This window comes from Neovison vison, chromosome 1 (assembly GCF_020171115.1).
Source record: "Neovison vison isolate M4711 chromosome 1, ASM_NN_V1, whole genome shotgun sequence".
NCBI lineage: Eukaryota > Metazoa > Chordata > Mammalia > Carnivora > Mustelidae > Neogale > Neogale vison.
This window is the reverse complement of record NC_058091.1, coordinates 229,881,150-229,900,174: the sequence shown is the minus strand read 5'-3', so window position 1 is coordinate 229,900,174 and position 19,025 is coordinate 229,881,150. Positions and strand designations below refer to the sequence as shown.

Here is a 19,025-nt window from a genome sequence, read left to right as displayed (position 1 = left end):
CTACACTGCGCCATCTGCAAGGTCAGTGGGGGCTGCTGTATGTCTTTCTGCTTCTAGGATAAGGTGATCCTAGGCATCATATAGGCAGCATAGCCCAAGTGGCAGGTAGTGATTAGGCCCAGTAACCCTGTGAGAATTTGGTAGTGGTTTCCTCTCTCGATAAGGACAATAGTGGAGGTGATCAGATAGAGGATGGCCACTGTGAGGGTCTGCAAGAAATCACTCCAAGGCCAGCTGATGGTCTCTATCTTGGTTTGTAGGTCACACATGTTGATGGCAAAAAAGATAGTGGCAAGGATCGTCTCAACCACCAGCAGGGAGGAGGGTCCTGGTGTGGAGGTGCTGGAGCAGGTCAGAATCACCAGCCAAGATGTAATCCAGGCAAACCGAAGAACTTCTTTTCCAGTGTAGGAAAAGTTGGTGCAGGAGGAGGGGATGACAGAGGGGTAACTGCGGGGTTGCTGAGAGCTGCTGGGAATGCACCATGTGGTGGGGCGGGGCCCTTAGGGGCACAGAGAATCTCTGCACTTGCTCATGGATTCAGGGACACTGCAACCCCGAGCTCGAATCACCTTGCTACCTTAGAAATTTCTTAAAAAACTCGATATACACACACATTTTATAAGTCAGCAGAGCAATAACATTATCATGTCATGAAGTGGAAAACACTACAGATGCACGAGAAAATGAAATTGACGAAAGTAAAAACGTTGGTGTTATAATGAAAATAGTGTGAACTGGACCAACCCTGAAAGAGTCTCAGAGACTCTTAGGAATCTGGGCCCTAATCAGAGAAGCAATGTCAAGGACAGACTGAATATGTTTATACCAAATGACAATAATTGTGGGCCCACCACACCAGAGGACAGTAATTAACACGAAACATGACATTCTCCTTTGCAGCCCGCACTAAGTCCGCTCCCACCCATTCACCAAGTCTACAGACCATATTTGATTTGTATTTGTGTCCTTATTACATCTCTTTATTCTTAAAATATGAACAATGCTCAATAAAGGTTCATTGAAAAAATTGAATTTTTTATTTCAGCAGAAAACATGAAAATATTTTTAAATCTTTGGTGCCCTCAGGTGGCACAATATTGCAAAGCAATTTAGAAAAATGCTGCATGTATTATTATTATTAGCGTCAGTAGTAGTATTTTTTAATCTTGAGCCCAGTTTGAGTTTAGGTCGCTTCCTCTATGTATTTTTTTTTTTAAGATTTTATTTGTTGATTTGTGTGACAGATCACAAGTAGGCAGAGAGGCAGGCAGAGGGGAAGCAGGCTCCCTGCTGAGCAGAAAGCCGGAAGCGGGGCTTGATCGCAGGACTCTGGGATCATGACCTGAGCCGAAGGCAGAGGCTTTAACCCACTGAGCCACCCAGGCGCCCCTCACTTCCTCTATGTATTAATAAGTGTTTTCTTCCACTCTAAATTATCTTGCGTAAGTCAAACAAATTATTTGGATATATTCCATCCACACCTCCTGTTTCATGTTGATACAGTTTGAAATGTCAATATTCATTACTGAGTAGTTGCTCTCTACAGTTATCCAGCTGACCAATCTACCATACCACACTATTTCTTGCTCTCCTGTGGCCAAGAAAAGTCGAGTGGTTCACATTAGAGAGGTGAGTTGTATATTTGAGTCCTTTTTTGGGGTTGTATTCTTATGCTACCTTTGCCTTTGATTCAGTTCTTCACTATTTAACCTTCTTATGGCTGTGCATTTCTTTTGAGAGAGACATTTATTTCATATCAGGAATGTACAGAGTATTTTTGTATCTTCCTTTACATTTTTTCTTGTTATTGTCTCTTCCAAAACAGATGAATTTTTTACTTTGTCAATTTGTAGGTTCATGTGTTTCTATCCAAAGTTGCCTATTCACAGGAAACTCTTAGATAAAAGAAAATGTGGGTGCTTTTCCCAGTTATTACTAAGGAATTTGGCAAATCTGATGACATGACATGAGGTGTATTGTGTTCCTTTTACTACTAAAATTGTTAAAAATACTTTGAGATCATTCAGTTGCCCGATGGTTCGAGCAGTAGAAAGAAGCAGGAGTGAAAAGAACCTGAAGAGAGATACTTGCTTTAGGAATGCCCAGTCCAAGTTCGATTCATTGTGAAGAACCTGGAGTGTTTTTTGTGTTGTTGTTTGTTGTTTTCTTTTTGGAGATATTTACAAAAGTGATTAAAAGGAAGGTTGGAAGAATTAAAATTTTTGCCTAGGGAAAACTCTAGGGGAGAGGCATACCCAAAGTACATTTACAATATGACTACTCTTCTTTATTTTATTTATTTATTTTAAAGATTTTTATTTATTTATTCAACAGACAGAGATCACAGGTAGGCAGAGAGGCAGGTAGAGACAAAGGGGGAAGTGGGCTCCCCACTGTGCAGAGAGCCTGATATGGGGCTTGATCCCAGGACTCTGAGATCACAACCTGAGCCCAAGGCAGAGGCTTAACCCATTGAGCCACCCAGGTGCCCCATGACTATTCTTCTTTAATTTAAATATGTTGTTTCGTGATATCAATAAGTACTTATGGAGAATTTAATACATATCAGCCACTGTCCTGGGCTCTGGGAACACAGATATTGAAAACAGAGTCCCATCCTTCATGAAGTTCTTCACCTAGTAAGGAGATAGTGAAGTTAAAACCAAGATAGCATTATGACCTGCATAAAGGCATTTCAGAAAATTCCCTGCAAATACGGAAAATTCTCCTTCTTATTTTGACAAGTAATTAAATGTTAGCTAGATGATGGAAGAAAGGGTGTTTCAGCAGAGAGGCTAGTGTGTGATCAGTATTAGAGGAGAAATAAGTAAAGGCCACTGTAGCAGACGGAGATCTTGACAAGCAAACTAAATATCTGAGATGTTGTCCTGGATGCAATGAGGAATTACTGAAGAGAAGTCATATGAACAGATCTATATATTTTAGAAAGATCACTTTGGCCACAGTGTAAAGAAAAGCTGGGAAGGGGGTACACTGGGAAATAGGGAGACAGTTAAAACCATTGCAATAATACTGGCAAAGAATGGAAAAGAATTGAACTAAGGGCAAGTGTAGTGGGAATGAAATTGAGGTGTTAAAGGGAGAGAGTTGCTAGGATTTTTTTGGTAAGGGAGTCAAGAGGTCAAGGCTATCTGCTCTGTGCTTGGCTTTGATAATTGTGTCATCCCTTAAGAAAATAAACTGAGGGGGCTCCTGGCTAGCTCAGTTGGAAGAACATGTGATGCTTGACTTTGGGATTGTGAATTTGAACCCCACAGTGGGTGTAGAGATTAAAAAAAAATTAAAAAATAAAACAAATCTTTAATTAAAAAATAAAAAAAAATTAAAAAAGTCTTACAAAATAAAAGAAATTGAGAAGGAAGAGTGTACTTTGAGAGAAAAAGAATGTACACCTTGGATGTTGAATTTGAGGAATTCAAATGGTATTGTTGGATCCGTAGGGGCTGACCTGGGGTGGAGAACTTCAATCCATAAAGCCTTAGGTTCTTCATTTTTATCTTTATTTATTTACTTTTAAAGTTTTATTTATTTATTTGAGAGAGGACATGAGCAGGGTGAGGGGCAGAGGGAGAGGGAGAGAGAGAATCCTTAAGCAGACTCCCCAATGAGGACGGAGCCCGAGTGGGGGCTTGATCCCAGGGTCCTTGAGATCATGACCTGAGATCATCACCCGAGCCAAAACCAAGGGTCTGAACCACCCAGGTGTCCCAGATTCTTCATTTTTAAAATACAAAAACTAATATTTTGCAGTGTGGTTATGAGTAGAAAAGTGCAAGTGTTTCACAGAATGCCTTGCCATATAGTAGACTCTCAATAAATGACTGTTTCATTAATCAGGATTCTGCTAGTGGCAAGTGACAGAAACTGAATTCAAGCTTGTCAAGAAGAAAAGGAATTTGATCAACAGTGAGGAAGAACGGGAGTAATCAGCAACCCATTGTCACTAGATTTTTTTTTTTTTTTAAGATTTTTATGTATTTATTTGACAGAGAGAAATCACAAGTAGATGGAGAGGCAGGCAGAGAGAGAGAGAGGGAAGCAGGCTCCCTGCTGAGCAGAGAGCCCAATGCGGGACTCGATCCCAGGACCCTGAGGTCATAAACTGAGCCGAAGGCGCGGCTTAACCCACTGAGCCACCCAGGCGCCCCCCATTGTCACTAGATCTTGTGAGGGCTCTCTCTCCTTCCTTCCCTTTCTTTCCCACACACACCCTGCCTTGTCTTCTGAGGTTTACCCTTTATTGTTCTGTTTGTAGATAGCTTCCTCCTTTGGAAGTGGGTGTGAGTGGATGTGAAGGAGCCTGGTGCATGCAGAGCGGTCCAGGCTGACACCCTCTGTGGTAACCTCGGAATACCTTCCAAAGATGTTCATGTCCCAATCCCACGAACCTGTAGCTATAATACCTCACATAGCAAAAGGGAATTAAAACCGCAATTGGGGGGCATTTGAGTTGCACTTTTTCTTGTTTTTTTTTTTTTTTCTTAAGATTTTATTTGTCAGAGAGAGGGAGAGATCACAGGCAGGGGGGAGAACCAAGGAGAAGCAAGGAGCCCGACGTGACGCCTGATCCCAGAACCCTGGGATCACGACCTGAGCTGAAGACAGAGGCTTTAACCCAATGAGCCACCCAGGTGCCCCTTATTTAAAAAAAATTTTAAAGTAAATTCCACCCCTAATATAGAACTTGAACTCATGATCCTGAGATCAAGAATTATATGCTCTACTCACTGAGCAGCCAGGCACCCTGAGATTTTATTTGAGTATGTGAAAATGGCTGAGGGGGGAAAAAGTTCTTTGGAATTCACAGAAAGTGTGAGATGGGAACGTTTCCTTCTGTGACATTGCCAGTGAATGTAGAACATAATTGGATAATTTAATGGTATTTTTAATAGAAATGAAACCATTCAGCTAATCAATTTGTTAGCTTACATGAAGGAGGTTCTCAGCAAAGACATGCAAGTACTTTCATACTTGTCGATAAGGGTATCACTTACCAGCAGAGGGGGCCAAAGAACTTTCCATGAATGGGAAGCTCCCTGGCTACAGAATGCTGGTCAGGATCACCTTTTCCTGCTTGATGGTGCCGCCTATACAGTGTTTAAACTTTGGTGTCCAAGAAGTAACACCACAGCTTTCATTAAAGATATTAAAACTTTATACAAAGAATAACATATGCATATTGTTAAAAATATAATACTAAAACATTAACACAACAAATCTTATTGTATATAAAAATAGAAAATGATACAGAATATCCCTACTCTCTCCACCCCTTCATTGTCTCCAGTTCTATTGGCCAGGGGCAACCATTTTCAATTCCTGTTTCTTTTGCCTTGGGAAAAAAAGTGTATTTTTATTTTTTTTAAGATTTTATTTATTTATTTGACAGAGATCACAAGTAGACAGAGAGGCAGGCAGAGAGAGAGACAGAGAGAGAGAGAAAGAGAGAGAGAGAGAGAGGAGAAAGCAGGCTACCCGCTAAGCAGAGAGCCTGATGTGGGGCTTGATCCCAGGACCCTGGGATCATGACCTCAGCTGAAGGCAGAGGCTTTAACCCACTAAGCCACCCAGGTGCCCTAAACATGTATCTTTTTTTTTTTTTTAAAGATTTTATTTATTTATTTGATAGACAGAGATCACAAGTAGGCAGAGAGAGGAAGGCAGAGAGAGAGGAGGAAGCAGGCTCCCCGAGAAGTGGAGAGCCTGATGCAGGACTCGATCCCAGGACTCTGGGATCATGACCTGAGCCGAAGGCAGAGGCTTTAACCCACTGAGCCACCCAGGCGCCCCAACATGTATCTTTTTAATAATACAACCTCAAAGTACAGATTTTAAAAGTACAGAAGGATTCTTAGTGAAAAACATTTTTCTCTCCCACTTGCTTCCCCAGTCCCTCGTTTCATCAGCTTTTGTAGCCTTCCCCATAAATCTGTCCCTGTGGTCTTATAGTTCTCATATGCACTTCCTATTACTTTGGTGGAGTCCTGAAAAGACTGAGGAGATAACATGGGTGCTAGGTTGGCCACAGTAAACCAAGTGTTTCTGTCCCTTTACTTTTTGGAGGATTCCTGAAAGAGGGGCCTGGTGTGACTCTGAGGAAAACATTGCAGGAAATACGAATCCCAGAACCGGGCAGGATATCTTTAAGTAAATGGTTTTATAAGGGGGATGTTTTAGAAAAGGTCCCCTTCTCTTTTGACCTTGCCCCTTCTTCGTTACCAGAATTAAAGTGGGAACTGTAGACAGGGAAGGGTCACATTTTGGAGAGCTTGACAAGAGACAACAAGCAGGACATGCTGCTTGCATGGCTGTGGAGCAGAGGATCAAAGAGGGAACAGGGCAGACAAGCGACAGAAGCTTCTGTCTCCAGGGCCCCCGCCCCTCCTGTAATGAGGCCCCTTTCACCTCGGGTGCCCTCTCCCAGATCTCAGTACCACCCTGTTGGGACCCCTTCTTGGCCCCAGACAAAATTCTAAACTCCCATGTGCGTCATTGCACACAGCTCTATCAAAAAACTCGTGTTTTTTGTTTTGTTTTGTTTTGTTGTTTTAAAATCCTGTCCTTTAGGTCTTTTCTATAAAGGTCAGCCCTCACTCATGTAGTTGTTCAGTGGTTCTCAAATCTGAAAATATAGTGTAAGTAGTTGGGGAGTTTAAAAAACCCAACTGTCTCTGCTCTACTTACTCAGAAGTCCTGGGGGGTGTGGCCCAGGAGTCTAAACACTGCTCTGCAGAGGCCCAGCCTGATTTGAGAAGTGCTGGGGTAGCTTCTGGCATTTCTCAGGCAGAGAATTAACCTCTCTTTAAAGAGACCATGTTGAAGTGACATGGTGATGACCTTTGTCACATGGTCCTTTGGAGTCCTTCCTAACCTGTTGATGGCCCCATTGGTGAGTGACAACTGGAAGAGAAGCAGAAACTGGGTTTCTGTTCTAAGCAGCTGTCATGTATGTGGTAAGAAGACCCTTTTCTTTAACTTAATTGTGATTTAGTTTGGCTATTTCAGTGACATTCAAGGGATAATTTTCTTTGGAAAGACTGGAAAGGAAAGGAAAACGAAAAGTTAATAAGGACTGTTGTAAGGATTAACAAATCCTTACATTTTTTTTTTCCCAATTTATTTATTTTCAGAAAAACAGTATTCATTATTTTTTCACCACACCCAGTGCTCCATGCAAGCTGTGCCCACTATAATACCCATCACCTGGTACCCCAACCTCCCACCACCCCCACATTTTTGTTTTTTAAAAGATTTTATTTTTATTCATTTGACAGAGATCACAAGTAGGCAGAGCAGCAGACGGTGGGGGGTGGGCAGCAGGCTCCCCGCTGAGCAGAGAGCCCCATGTGGGGCTTGACCCAGGACCCTGAGATCATAACCTAAGCTGAGCCACCCAGGCACCCCTAAATCCTTAGATTTTTAATAAAAGAAAATGAACACGAGGGGGCAGCAAAGCACCGTTCAGAGGATCATCAGCACCAAATGGAGCAGGGAAAAGGATTGTTTTCTTAAAAATGTGATGTGTTTGTTAAAGGTCTTCTAAGAAACGTGGCCCTGATGTCAGAGCCACTCTTCCCTGAAGGGTAGTTCCAACCTTTTCAAGTTTTCCCTCCACATTATCCCTCTATCCCCATTTGTTTTCAAGAAGCGCATTCCTGAATGATAGTGGGCGTTTGCCATGTTTCCATACCTTGCGGCTCTCACAGGGAATCCCCCTAGTTCCTTTTTCAAGGGGTCCTCACCTTGATCCTCCAAGGACACACCACCTCTCCCAGACAGAAGCAGCTGGAGTGTTCATTGCCTGCCTCCTGAGGAATGAGGAAGTGGAGGTCTCTCAAAAGAGAATTACTGGGGCGCCTGGGTGGCTCAGTGGGTTAAAGCCTCTGCTTTCAGCTCAGGTCATGATCCCAGGGTTCTGGGATCGAGCCCCACGTCAGGCTCTCCGCTCTGCGGGGAGCCTGCTTCCTCCTCTCTCTGCCTGCCTCTCTGCCTACTTGTGATCTCTGTCTAATAAAAAAAATAAATAAATAAATAAAAATTAAAAACAAACAAACAAACCCCCAAAACAGAGTCACTAAGGCCCTCACACAGGTGATGGGACTCGGGGAGACCAGGTCAGGCATGTCCATGTTCAGGGATGATCCTGACACCTGTGCTGAGGGATATTCCGTATAGCCAAAAGCTCAATGGTGTATGGCTAGCTATTTTATTCTATAAGTCTGTTTCCTCTGCTAACTCTGGGAGTTGTTACCCAGGTTATCTTCTTAACTAGATCTTTCCATAGTCCATTCAAGCAGGAGAAAAAAAAGATGTGCTGCATATTGATTGTTTAAGTGGCCTTAATTTGGTTGTTTTTGGTGAAAAGGTGAAGATTTTCAGTTAGCCCTCACAGGGGCCTTGGTACCATATGGTGTTTTCCGGTAAGTACTCCTAGTGGAGGTTCTGCCAGAGCCTGGAGTGTTGGGTTATGGTGTTTTCTTCCATGAGCTGTGTGACCTTGACCATGTCACATAACCTTGATTTTTCTCTTTGTAAAGGAAGGAGTTAGTCTAGAAGGTGGTTCATTGTCAGGAGTGTGTGTTTTTGGGTCTGGTTTGAAGCATGTAGAGCGTCAGGCCTCATCTTCTCCCACAGAATCACAGTCTCCAGAAGTGGCCTCTGGCATGTGTATGTGGCTGGTGAGGTCAGGGAGAGTGGGAATTCAACTCACTGCAAGTAGTCCTGGTTAACTCCCCAGGGGAGGAAACTTCAGGCTAGAATATTCCAAGTATTCCTTGTAGCCAACTGTCTTTCATTTACTTGTTTCTTTATTCATCAAAACTCAGCACAAATATGCTGATGTAAAGGTCTTCATGAGTCCATTTGAAATTCGGATCCACTAAGAAATTGCCAGGAAGATTATATGGTGCGTGCATGTGTGTGCGCACGCGCACACACACACAGTTCCAGTAAGTATAGTAATGGGCACTTGGTTAGGTAACAATATTATTTGTTGCCTAAATCTCAGTGACCTAATAGTAGCTGATGAAATGAACCCCCCTAGGACATAGGAACCAGGAAATGAGTGACATGGATGTCAGCAGCTGATGCATGGGGTGTAATATGGGCAAAATGTCTTGAATTCCTTTATCTTTATTGATTATTACTTTCCAAAGGGGATTATAAAAACTACTGTTTATTGCCTGGGATGAGGGCTAGGATTAAATGAGATCACATGTTGGGACGCCTGGGTGGCTCATTCGGTTCAGCATCTGCCTTTGGCTCAGGTCATGATCCCGGGCTCCTGGGATTGAATTTCGCGCCAGGCTCCTTGCTCAGCGGGGAGCCTGCTTCTCCCTTTGCCTGCCTCTCCCTGTCCTTGGCCACTCACGCTCCTGCATGCTCTCTCTCTCTGGAATATAAATAAATAAAAAATATTTTAAAAAATGAGATTACGTGTGCAAATACACTTTCTTAGCTATAAAAGCCCTAAGCCTTAATAATAATATTGCCATTGCCTCTTCTTTCAAGCAGGAGTGGTGGCAATTTTCCTGTCAACCCACATCTCTTAAAGGCAGGTTTTTAGCTTGTACAGGGCGAGTGACCTCTTTGGGTTTTCTCTCGTTTCCTTTCTGTGAATCACAACAACCCAGGTCTTCTTGTACTCAGCCTCAGGCAACTCCTCCCTGCAGTTCCCTTTACACAGCTTCCATCTCATCCTCCAGAATAATGTGCCCTGTGATCTAGAGTACCTCCGCTGAAGCCTCCTCCATTGGATCGTTTAGTTTCTTTGTAAGTGTTAGGTTTGGTGGTGAACTGTGGCTTCGGAGATACAAAAGCTCCATTTTAGATTATTTGGGATGGGCTTTCCCAGAAATCGGAGCTGAGTGAGCCTAAGAGCTGACCAGCATGTCTTGCACTGTCCTCCTCGTCCCTCCCTTGAGGGGCAGGGGCCTTTCCCATCCCTGTCTTGGGCTTCAGGTTAAGCCTTTCTTGCTTCAGATATTGAGGGTCCTTTTCCATGCTTCTTCTTTACTTCTAGAGTGAGGAGAGGGGTTGGTGCATTTGTGTCCTGGTTTACAAGGAGGGAAGAGTACATTGTTTACTGGGAGAGGTGTTTTGGAATCAGATGGACCAGGGAAACGGGTGTGGAGGTGACACAGTGCTATTTTTCTTACGGAACATGGTAACCTGTCCCCTTATAGTTCTTTCCTCAGGGGGAAGGGAGGCATTTGGTGGCCTTATCAGGATTTCTTGTAATGCTACATTTCTAATGAAGTCTCTGCAAGGTGCTAAAGACAGCACGGTTTCTTCCTAATTTTGCATGCTGCGGTGGGGGGAAGTTCTGGGCTCACCCAAGAAAACTCCGGAGATCACCAGCTTTGTACCCCTGCACTCTCAGCTCCCCTGGCCCTGCCTTCTCCGTGGGGGGGGGGTCACTCTCAGAGGGTGGGTGTCTCCTTCCCAGGACACCTGCTCTGCCACTAACAGTGATTCCCAGATGAAGACAGATGGGGAGTCAGGCTCCTTCTCATCAACACTGAGCTTGGGTGCTTTCTGAGCTACAGATCAATTTTCCTCATATCCTCTGTGGGGGATGACCAGCTTTTAAAAAAATTCCTAGTCCCTCACAATTTTAACAGATATGACACTCCTCTGTCAGATTTCTGTAAAGGTTTCTGAAGACTTACTTTCTATTGCTACCTGAATTGGATCTCCCCCCAGGACACCTGTATGGCCAGTACCTTGGGAAGCAGGGCTCTGGAGGACTTTGAGAACTGGCACTCTCCAGGCCTGGGCCCACCACTGTGTGGCTGTGGCATGGTGCCTCAGTCCCTCAGACTCCGTGCCTCAGTCTCCAAACCTGCAGATAGAATGGGGCAGTGACAGTGCCAACCTCATGGAATCGTCAGGAAGACAAAATGTGTAGTACACAGGCCTCTTAGAATAAAGCATCGCTATTATGGAAGTGTGAGCCAAAGGCTGCCAGTCCCAACTGACAGCCGGTTCTTTACGGTGCAGGTTTTGTGTGTCCCTGGTACGGTGCAGGTTTTTTGGTGTCCCTTCCAGCAAGCTAGAAGTCAGGGTAGAACTTTTGAGCCACCTGCTCATCTCAGTAGATGGCAAGACTTTCCTTCTCTCACCAGTACTTGTTTAGGTGAGTTGGAACTGCAAAAGGTACATGCTGTTTGCTTTTTCTGCCTTTTTATAGTTTGCCAGTAGTTTTGCTTGGAAAATAAGAATCTGTTGGGTCAATGGGTTTATCTTCTTTATTTCTGGTTAGTTTCTCTTTCTAGTTAAAATATACAGAAAATTTTAAGATCTCAGGATGTCAGGGGTATGTTTAGATGTAAAATAAACTCTTTGGTCAAAACTAAGAAACAAGAAGGATGCATTCAGTACATGCACCTATTCCCTGTAGAGATCCTAAATTTTCTCTCAGACTAAGAGCACCATTCCTTTTAATTAGTATAGATCATCATCTTTCTTTCTTTCTTTTTTAAGATTTTATTTATTTATTTGACAGACAGAGATCACCAGTAGGCCAAGAAGCAGGCAGAGAGAGGGGGAAGCAGGCTCCGTGCTGAGCAGAGAGCCCAGTGTGGGGCTCGATCCCAGGACCCTGGGACCATGACCTGAGCCGAAGGCAGAGGCTTTAACCTACTGAACCACCCAGGAACCCCTAGATCATCTTATTTCTGGTGACATTTTAGGTTGTAACATGTTCTCTGAGCAAAACACATTAGTAAGACGTTTTAAACAACTGAATCATTCTTATCGAGTCATCAGCTGAAAGCTGACATCTGTAAAGTTAGCACACTGAAAATGACCATTTTACTCTATTTCACCAGAGCTTGGCTTCATTTTGATACTGTATTTTCCCTAAAATACAACAAAAAACTGGGGTGAGAAATTTCTGTTTATGTTGTGAATCCTGTTTCTCCACTGGCTTCCGTTTTGTATAGGAGTTGCCTTTTTACAGCAAGTGTCTTGACTTGAGCACAAAATAAAGACTGTGTGATATTTTTGCATTGAAAGGTCCCACTCAACACTTGGGGGAAAATCAGTCCAATGAACAACCAATGTCTGGCTCTCTGTACACCTCCAGAGTAATAAACCACAGTGAATCAACAACACTGAGATAATTCACCTGGATCTCCATTTTTTGTTTCTTGTAGTGATTCCCACAAAATGTGGGGGTGTGTTGCTCCCCTCACGTGCTCTCGAGTTCTGAAGGAGCAAAGCGAATGGTGCTGATGCCCACTTCTCAGGGTAGCATGACCACTGCCATAGCGGGAGGACACTTAGTCACACTGGCCAGCACCCTGCTGTCCCTATAGGGAGGGGTCTGGGGCTCTTGGATTGCTGTTCCTGAGTTACCAGCTGCTCTGTTTCCTCAAGTTCTGACCAAGTAAATAGCAAGTGGAGCCTAAGACTGCCACACTGAGAGTTCTTTTTTTCTTTTTTTTTTAATTAACGTATAATATATTATTTGCTTCAGGGCTACAGGTCTGTGACTCATCAGTCTTACACCATTCACAGCGCTCACTGTAGCACATGCCCTTCTCGGTGTCCATCTCCCAGCCACCCTATCCCTCCCACCTGCTTCTCCCCAGCAACCTTCAGTTTATTTCCTGAGGCTAAGATTCTCTTATAGTTTGTTTCCCTCCTGATCCCATCTTGTTTCATTTTTCCTTTCTACCCCCCACAACCCCCCACCCTGCCTCTCAAATTCCTCATATCAGAGAGATCATATGATAATTGTCTTTCTCTGATTGACTTATTTTGCTTAGCATAATGCCCTCTAGTTCCTTCCATGTTGTTGCAAAGGCAAATTTTGTTTCTTCTGATGGCTACATAGTATTCCATTGTATATATATATACACCACGTCATCTTTTTTTTTTTTTTTAAAGATTTTATTTATTTATTTGACAGAGAGAGACCACAAGTAGGCAGAGAGGCAGGCAGAGAGAGAGGAGGAAGCAGGCTCCCCGCTGAGCAGAGAGCCTGATGTGGGACTCGATCCCAGGACCCTGAGATCATGACCTGAGCCGAAGGCAGCGGCTTAACCCACTGAACCACCCAGGCGCCCCACACCACGTCTTCTTTATCCATTCATCTGTAGATGGACATCTAGGTTCTTTCCATAGTTTGGCTGTTGTGGACATTGCTGCTATAAACATTCGGGTGCATGTGCCCTTTTGGTTCACTACATTTGTATCTTTAGGGTAAATACCAGTAGTGCGATTGAGGGGTCGTAGGCTAGCTCAATATTCAACTTTTTGAGGAACATCTGTACTGTTTTCCAGAGTGGCTGCACCAGCTTGCATTCCCACCGACAGTGTAGGAGGGTTCCCCTTTCTCTGCATCTTTGCCAGCACCCATTGTTTCCTTACTTGTTAATTTTAGCCATTCTGACTGGTGTGAGGTGGTATCTCACTGTGGTTTTGATTTGTACTTCCCTGCTGCTGAGTAATGTGGAGCATTTTTTCATGTGTCTGTTGGCCATTTGGAGGTCTTCTTTGCAGAAATGTCTGTTCATGTCTTCTGCCCATTTCTTGATTGTTTTATTTGTTCTTTGGGTATTGAATTTGCTAAGTTCTTTTTAGATTTTGGATCCTAGCCCTTTATCTGATATGTCATTTGTGAATATCTTCTCCTATTCTGTCAGGTGTCTTTGGTTTTGTTGACTGTTTCCTTTGCTGTGCAAAAGCTTTTGATCTTAATGAAGTCCCAATAGTTCATTTTTGCCCTCACATCCCTTGCCTTTGGCGATATTTCTAGGAAGAAGTAGCTGTGGGTGAGGTTGAAGATGTTGCTGCCTGTGTTCTTTTCAAGGATTTGGATGGATTCCTGTCTCACATTGAGGTCTTTCATCCATTTTGAGTTTATTTTTGTGCGTGGTATAAGGAAAGTGTCCAGTTTTATTCTTCTGCATGTGGCTGTCCAATTTTCCCAACACCATTGGTTGAAGAGACTTTTTTCCATTGGACATTTGTTCCTGCTTCATCGAAGGTTAGTTGACCACAGAGTTGAAGGTCCATTTCTGGGCTCTCTATTCTGTTCCATTGATCTATGTGTCTGTTTTTGTGCCAGTACCATACTGTCTTGATGAGTATAGCTTTGTAATAGAGCTTCAAGTCTGGAATTGTGATGCCACCAACTTTGGTTTTCTTTCTCAACATTCCTCTGGCTAATCAAGGTCTTTTCTAGTTCCATATAAATTTTAGGATTATTTGTTCCATTTTGTTGAAAAAACTTGATGGTATTTTGATAGAGATTGCATTAAATGTGTAGATTGCTTTAGGTAGCATAGATATTTCCACAATATTTTTCTTCCAATTCATGAGCATGAAATGTTTTTCCATTTCTTTTTGTCTTTCTCAATTTCTTTCATGAGCACTTTACAGTTTTCTGAGAACAGATTCTTTGCCTAATTGGTTAGGTTTATTCCTAGGTATCTTATGGTTTTGGGTACAATTGTAAATGGGAACTCTAGTTCTGATATATTACTAATGTCCATAATGATTAGGTCTCTAGCTGTCAGTATTGCCTCTTGTCCTTTTTTTTTTTTTTTTTTTTGGTGAGTTTTTCTGTCTTGTCATTTTATCCAGATAAGAATAGAAGAATGACAGAACAAAATACTAAAAGGGTAACAATGACCCCAGAAAAATATATACTAGCCAAATCAGAAGAGACCTGAAACCAGGGAGAGAAGAAAAGGGGAAATAAAGAAAAAAAATATGTATTAGACTGGTGAATAAAACAGAGCCACATCCTTGATTTTGGGTGTATTTTAGTCTGTTAGAAGAAACTACCTCCCTAAATTGTAAGGAAAGAAAAACCTATATGTATATATACAGAAATAAGGGTAAACACAATGAAGGGATGGAATATGACTGTAAAGATGAAAATTAAAAAAGATTCTAAAAAAGGAATTGATAAGATAAGAAGTTGGTTGAAAAAAGAAAAAAAAAGAGGGAAGAATGTGATCAGGCTGGAGACTGGAACAAAGCCATATGCCAGATTTAGGGTATATTTTGGTCTTTTAGAAGAAATTGTATCCCAAAATTTTAAAGGAAAAAACCCCCTATATGTATACAAGAAATAAGGTTAAATACAATGAAGGAATAAAATATGACTATAACCATGAAAATTAAAAAAGATTTTTAAAAAAGGTATTGATAAGATATTAACAAATGTTAAAATAAGAAAGAGGAAAAATAAAAAAATAGAATAAGAAAAAAATAAAATAAAAAAAAATTAATTCTGAAAGACTAAAGGATCATGGGAAAAAAGCCATGAATCTGTGTGTTGCTTTTGCATAGCTCTGAAGTTCTGCAGTTCTCCTTAATTGGTAAACCTGGTCTTGGCTAGATGTTCTTGCTGATATTCTCTGGAGGGACCTGTTGCTATGATTCTCAAATGTCTTTGCCCGAGGCAGAATTTCACCACCCTTGCCAGGGGCCAGGCTAAGTAGTCTGCTCAGGTTCACTCTCCGGAGCTTTTGTTCCCTGAATGCTTTCCATAGAGCTCTGGAAGATGGGAATGAAGATGGCGGCCTCCCAGTCTCCAGGCGAAGGAGCTGAGAGCTCTGGGCACCCCTCCTCAGTGCACCCTCGGAGAAAAGCGCTCAATCCCTCCCATCTCCCTGGTCTCCAGCTGTGCTCCGAGCTCACCCAGCCTGTGACGGAGGTTTTCTATCTCTGGTGCACGGTCCCGTTTGGAGTCTCCACACTCAGCAGATTCTTGCTGCACACTCCCGCACCCCCCAGAGGAGGAAGGAGAGGGTCTCCCCGGATCTGCCATGTGTGGGGTCCCTGCCCAAAGAGCAGTGGCCTAACTGTGCCTTGGATCACAGTTTAAGGTAACCTGGAGCTGAGACCCCCTCCTCAGTTCTGTCTCTGTAGCTGGCTTCCCTGCTCCAATACCTGGGAGCTCTGCCACACTCAGGCACCCCTGGTCTTTTTGTGTCTCTGTGGGTCGTGACACCAGACTGTCCCCTGGGGGCTCCATCTCCCCCACCCCCCCACTTAGCCTCTGAAGCAACATCCCTTAGTGGAACAGACTTCTATAAATTCTGATTTTGTGCTCTGCTGCTCCACCACTTGCCGGGAGCTGGCCCCTTTCCCCACTATCTTCCTGTTGCTTTGGATTCACATCTCTGCACGTCCTACCTTCCAGAAAATGGTCGATTTTCTGTCCCTAGAATTGCTGCTCTTCTTCTCTTCTCTCTCCTGTTGAGTTTATAGGTATTCAGAATGGTTTGATAACTATCTAGCTGAACTCCTGGTACCTGGTGATACTTCCATCTTCTACTCCTCCACCATCTTGCTCCTTCCCCAGGTTGGCTAAATTCGATCTAATCACACAGACAGAAGAACATGAAGCCAAAAGAGAAGAAAAAAAAAAAAAGTAAAGATTATAAGTACAGAAAAGAGAGGAATAAAGGACCTTCAGAGTCTGAAGCAGGTGGCTCATGATGTCTTTGGCCACTGCCTGACTGTGTCTGGGGATGGATCCTGGCAGATAGGGTCTGGTGTTTACTGTTCCTTGCTGGCAGGTAGGGAAGGACTGCCTGGTAGGTAGGTGGTGGGAGAGGCTAAGCTTTTCTCAGGCCCTTGCTTGTCTTCTCTGAGGGATCTGCTACCCTCTGTGGCTCAGTGTTCTCCTGAGGTTAGGAGTCCCTGACTTCTGGTGAGCTGATATGTGAGTACCAATACATTAGAGTATTAATGAGTGAAGGATGTTTTCATTTAGTTTAGTTAAGTTCCACAAATTATTGATTGTCTTCCAGATGCCAGGTATCTCTTGCCACTGGAAGTAAAGACAGAAATGCCACATGGCCTCTCCTTTCATTTTAATGGGAGATGCAAGGCCCTGTGACAGCAGCAAGTAGAAGGCAAAAATGACTCAGCTGATTGGACACTCCTTCATCTAGATTGGGACACTTTAGAGACTGAAAGAATATACTACAAAAATCATAGTGGAGTGGTGTGAAGGAGGTCACCTTATCTTATTGGGAGCTCAGGGAACCAGGAGAAGGGTCTCTTCAGTCCAGCCTAGCTGGTGGGCTGTGGGGGTGGGGGCTTGGACTAGAATTCCAGAGAGTTACTTTGTGGAAATTGTACTTGTGTGGTATCTTCAAGCCTGAACTTTCACATTTTAAAGCAGGACTCTGAGGAAGAGGAGCAGCTATTTCTGGAAATGCCTTTATTGGTGGAATTGAGGGTAGTTGCCCCAAGGGATGCACAGGAGAAACTCCCAAATTCTACTACTCTGGGCGACCATCAATAGACCTTCTTTACTTAACAGGCATTTATCATTTGTGGGGGCAGCAAAAATCACTTGATGATATTTGTTCCTCATTTCAGAAAAATAAACTGTTCAGAAAAAATCACTGTTCCTCATTTCAGAAAAATAAAAAACCAACTGATGAACTCAGAGCTCTTAAAAACAGGGAGAAGTCCTTTCCCCACTTTCTCTCTCTCTCTCTCTAGCAGTAAAAAGTAAATAAAGCCATGTAACAAGGTCATTCCCAGGCTAGGAGATAATCTCTCATATAGCTCTTAACCTTCAGACAAAGCTAGATTCTTGGCAGCACAGCTAAATTGTTTCTACTGGGCGTGTGCTCTCCCTCACTTGGAATGGCCCTATGTCCTGCCTTCATCGCCAGGTTTCTTTTCTACTCACCTGGCCTACTCTTGCAGTCTCACCTGCTGAGAACACAGTCTCACAGTAGCTTAATTGCCGAGCTGCGGCTTATATTTTGCTACTTCTTTGGGTACAGTTTGCTGCAAGTAAGGATATTTACAGTCCCTGGGAGATGTTGAAACAATCCCAAAATAGCAGACATGCAAATGCTTTGCCTGACCAGCCACTACTTATTAAAACATATGGTTTAAGGACTAGCGATTTTATGTTTCCATAAAGTACTGTATGGTCTTGTATCATGAGGAAAATGGCAGAATACTGATGTTTATAGAGCAGTCAGATCTGTGCGTTTTGTAGGCACAGACCATGAATTCTAACTTAGAGTTTCATGTTAATATAGGGCTTCTGCGTTATGGGTTTTTTTTTTTTTTGCATTATCTATTTTTAACATTTTTTATTTTTTATTTTTATTTATTTATTTTTTCTTTTCTTTTTATTTTTTTATAAACATATATTTTTATCCCCAGGGGTATAGGTCTGTGAATTGACAGGTTTACACACTTCACAGCACTCACCATTGCACATATCCTCCCCAAAGTCCATAACCCCACCCCCATTCTCCCAAGCCCCCTCCCCCCAGCAACCCTCAGTTTGTTTTGTGAAATTAAGAGTCAATTATGGTTTGTCTCCCTCCCAATCCCATCTTGTTTCATTTATTCTTCTCCTACCCCCTTAACCCCCCATGTTGCATCACCACTTCCTCATATCAGGGAGATCATATGATAGTTGTCTTTCTCCGATTGACTTATTTCGCTAAGCATGATACCCTCTAGTTCCATCCACGTCATCGCAAATGGCAAGATTTCATTTCTTTTGATGGCTGCATAGTATTCCATTGTGTATATATACCACATCTTCTTTATCCATTCATCTGTTGATGGACATCTAGGTTCCGTCCATAGTTTGGCTATTGTGGACATTGCTGCTGTAAACATTTGGGTGCACGTTCCCCTTCGGATCACTACGTTTGTATCTTTAGGGTAAATACCCAGTAGTGCCATTGCTGGGTCATGGGGTACTTCTATTTTCAATATTTTGAGGAACCTCCATGCTGTTTTGCAGAGTGGTTGCACCAGCTTGCATTCCCACCAACAGTGTAGGAGGGTTCCCCTTTCTCTGCGTCCTCGCCAGCATCTGTCATTTCCTGACTTGTTAATTTTGGCCATTCTGACTGGTGTGAGGTGATATCTCATTGTGGTTTAGATTTGTATTTCCCTGATGCTGAGTGATGTGGAGCACTTTTTCATGTGTCTGTTGGCCATCTGGATGTCTTCTTTGCAGAAATATCTGTTCAGGTCTTCGGCCC

General features: G+C 43.0%; 1 protein-coding gene across 1 annotated transcript in view; it reads right to left on the bottom strand.

The window, feature by feature from the left end:
* Positions 1-19,025, bottom strand: part of LOC122889676 (proteolipid protein 2-like) — a 128,119-nt gene continuing 109,094 nt past the window's right edge. The window contains 2 exon segments of the mRNA XM_044225054.1: positions 1-47; positions 50-502. Of these exon segments, the coding sequence (XP_044080989.1) occupies positions 1-47; positions 50-502 (500 nt within the window).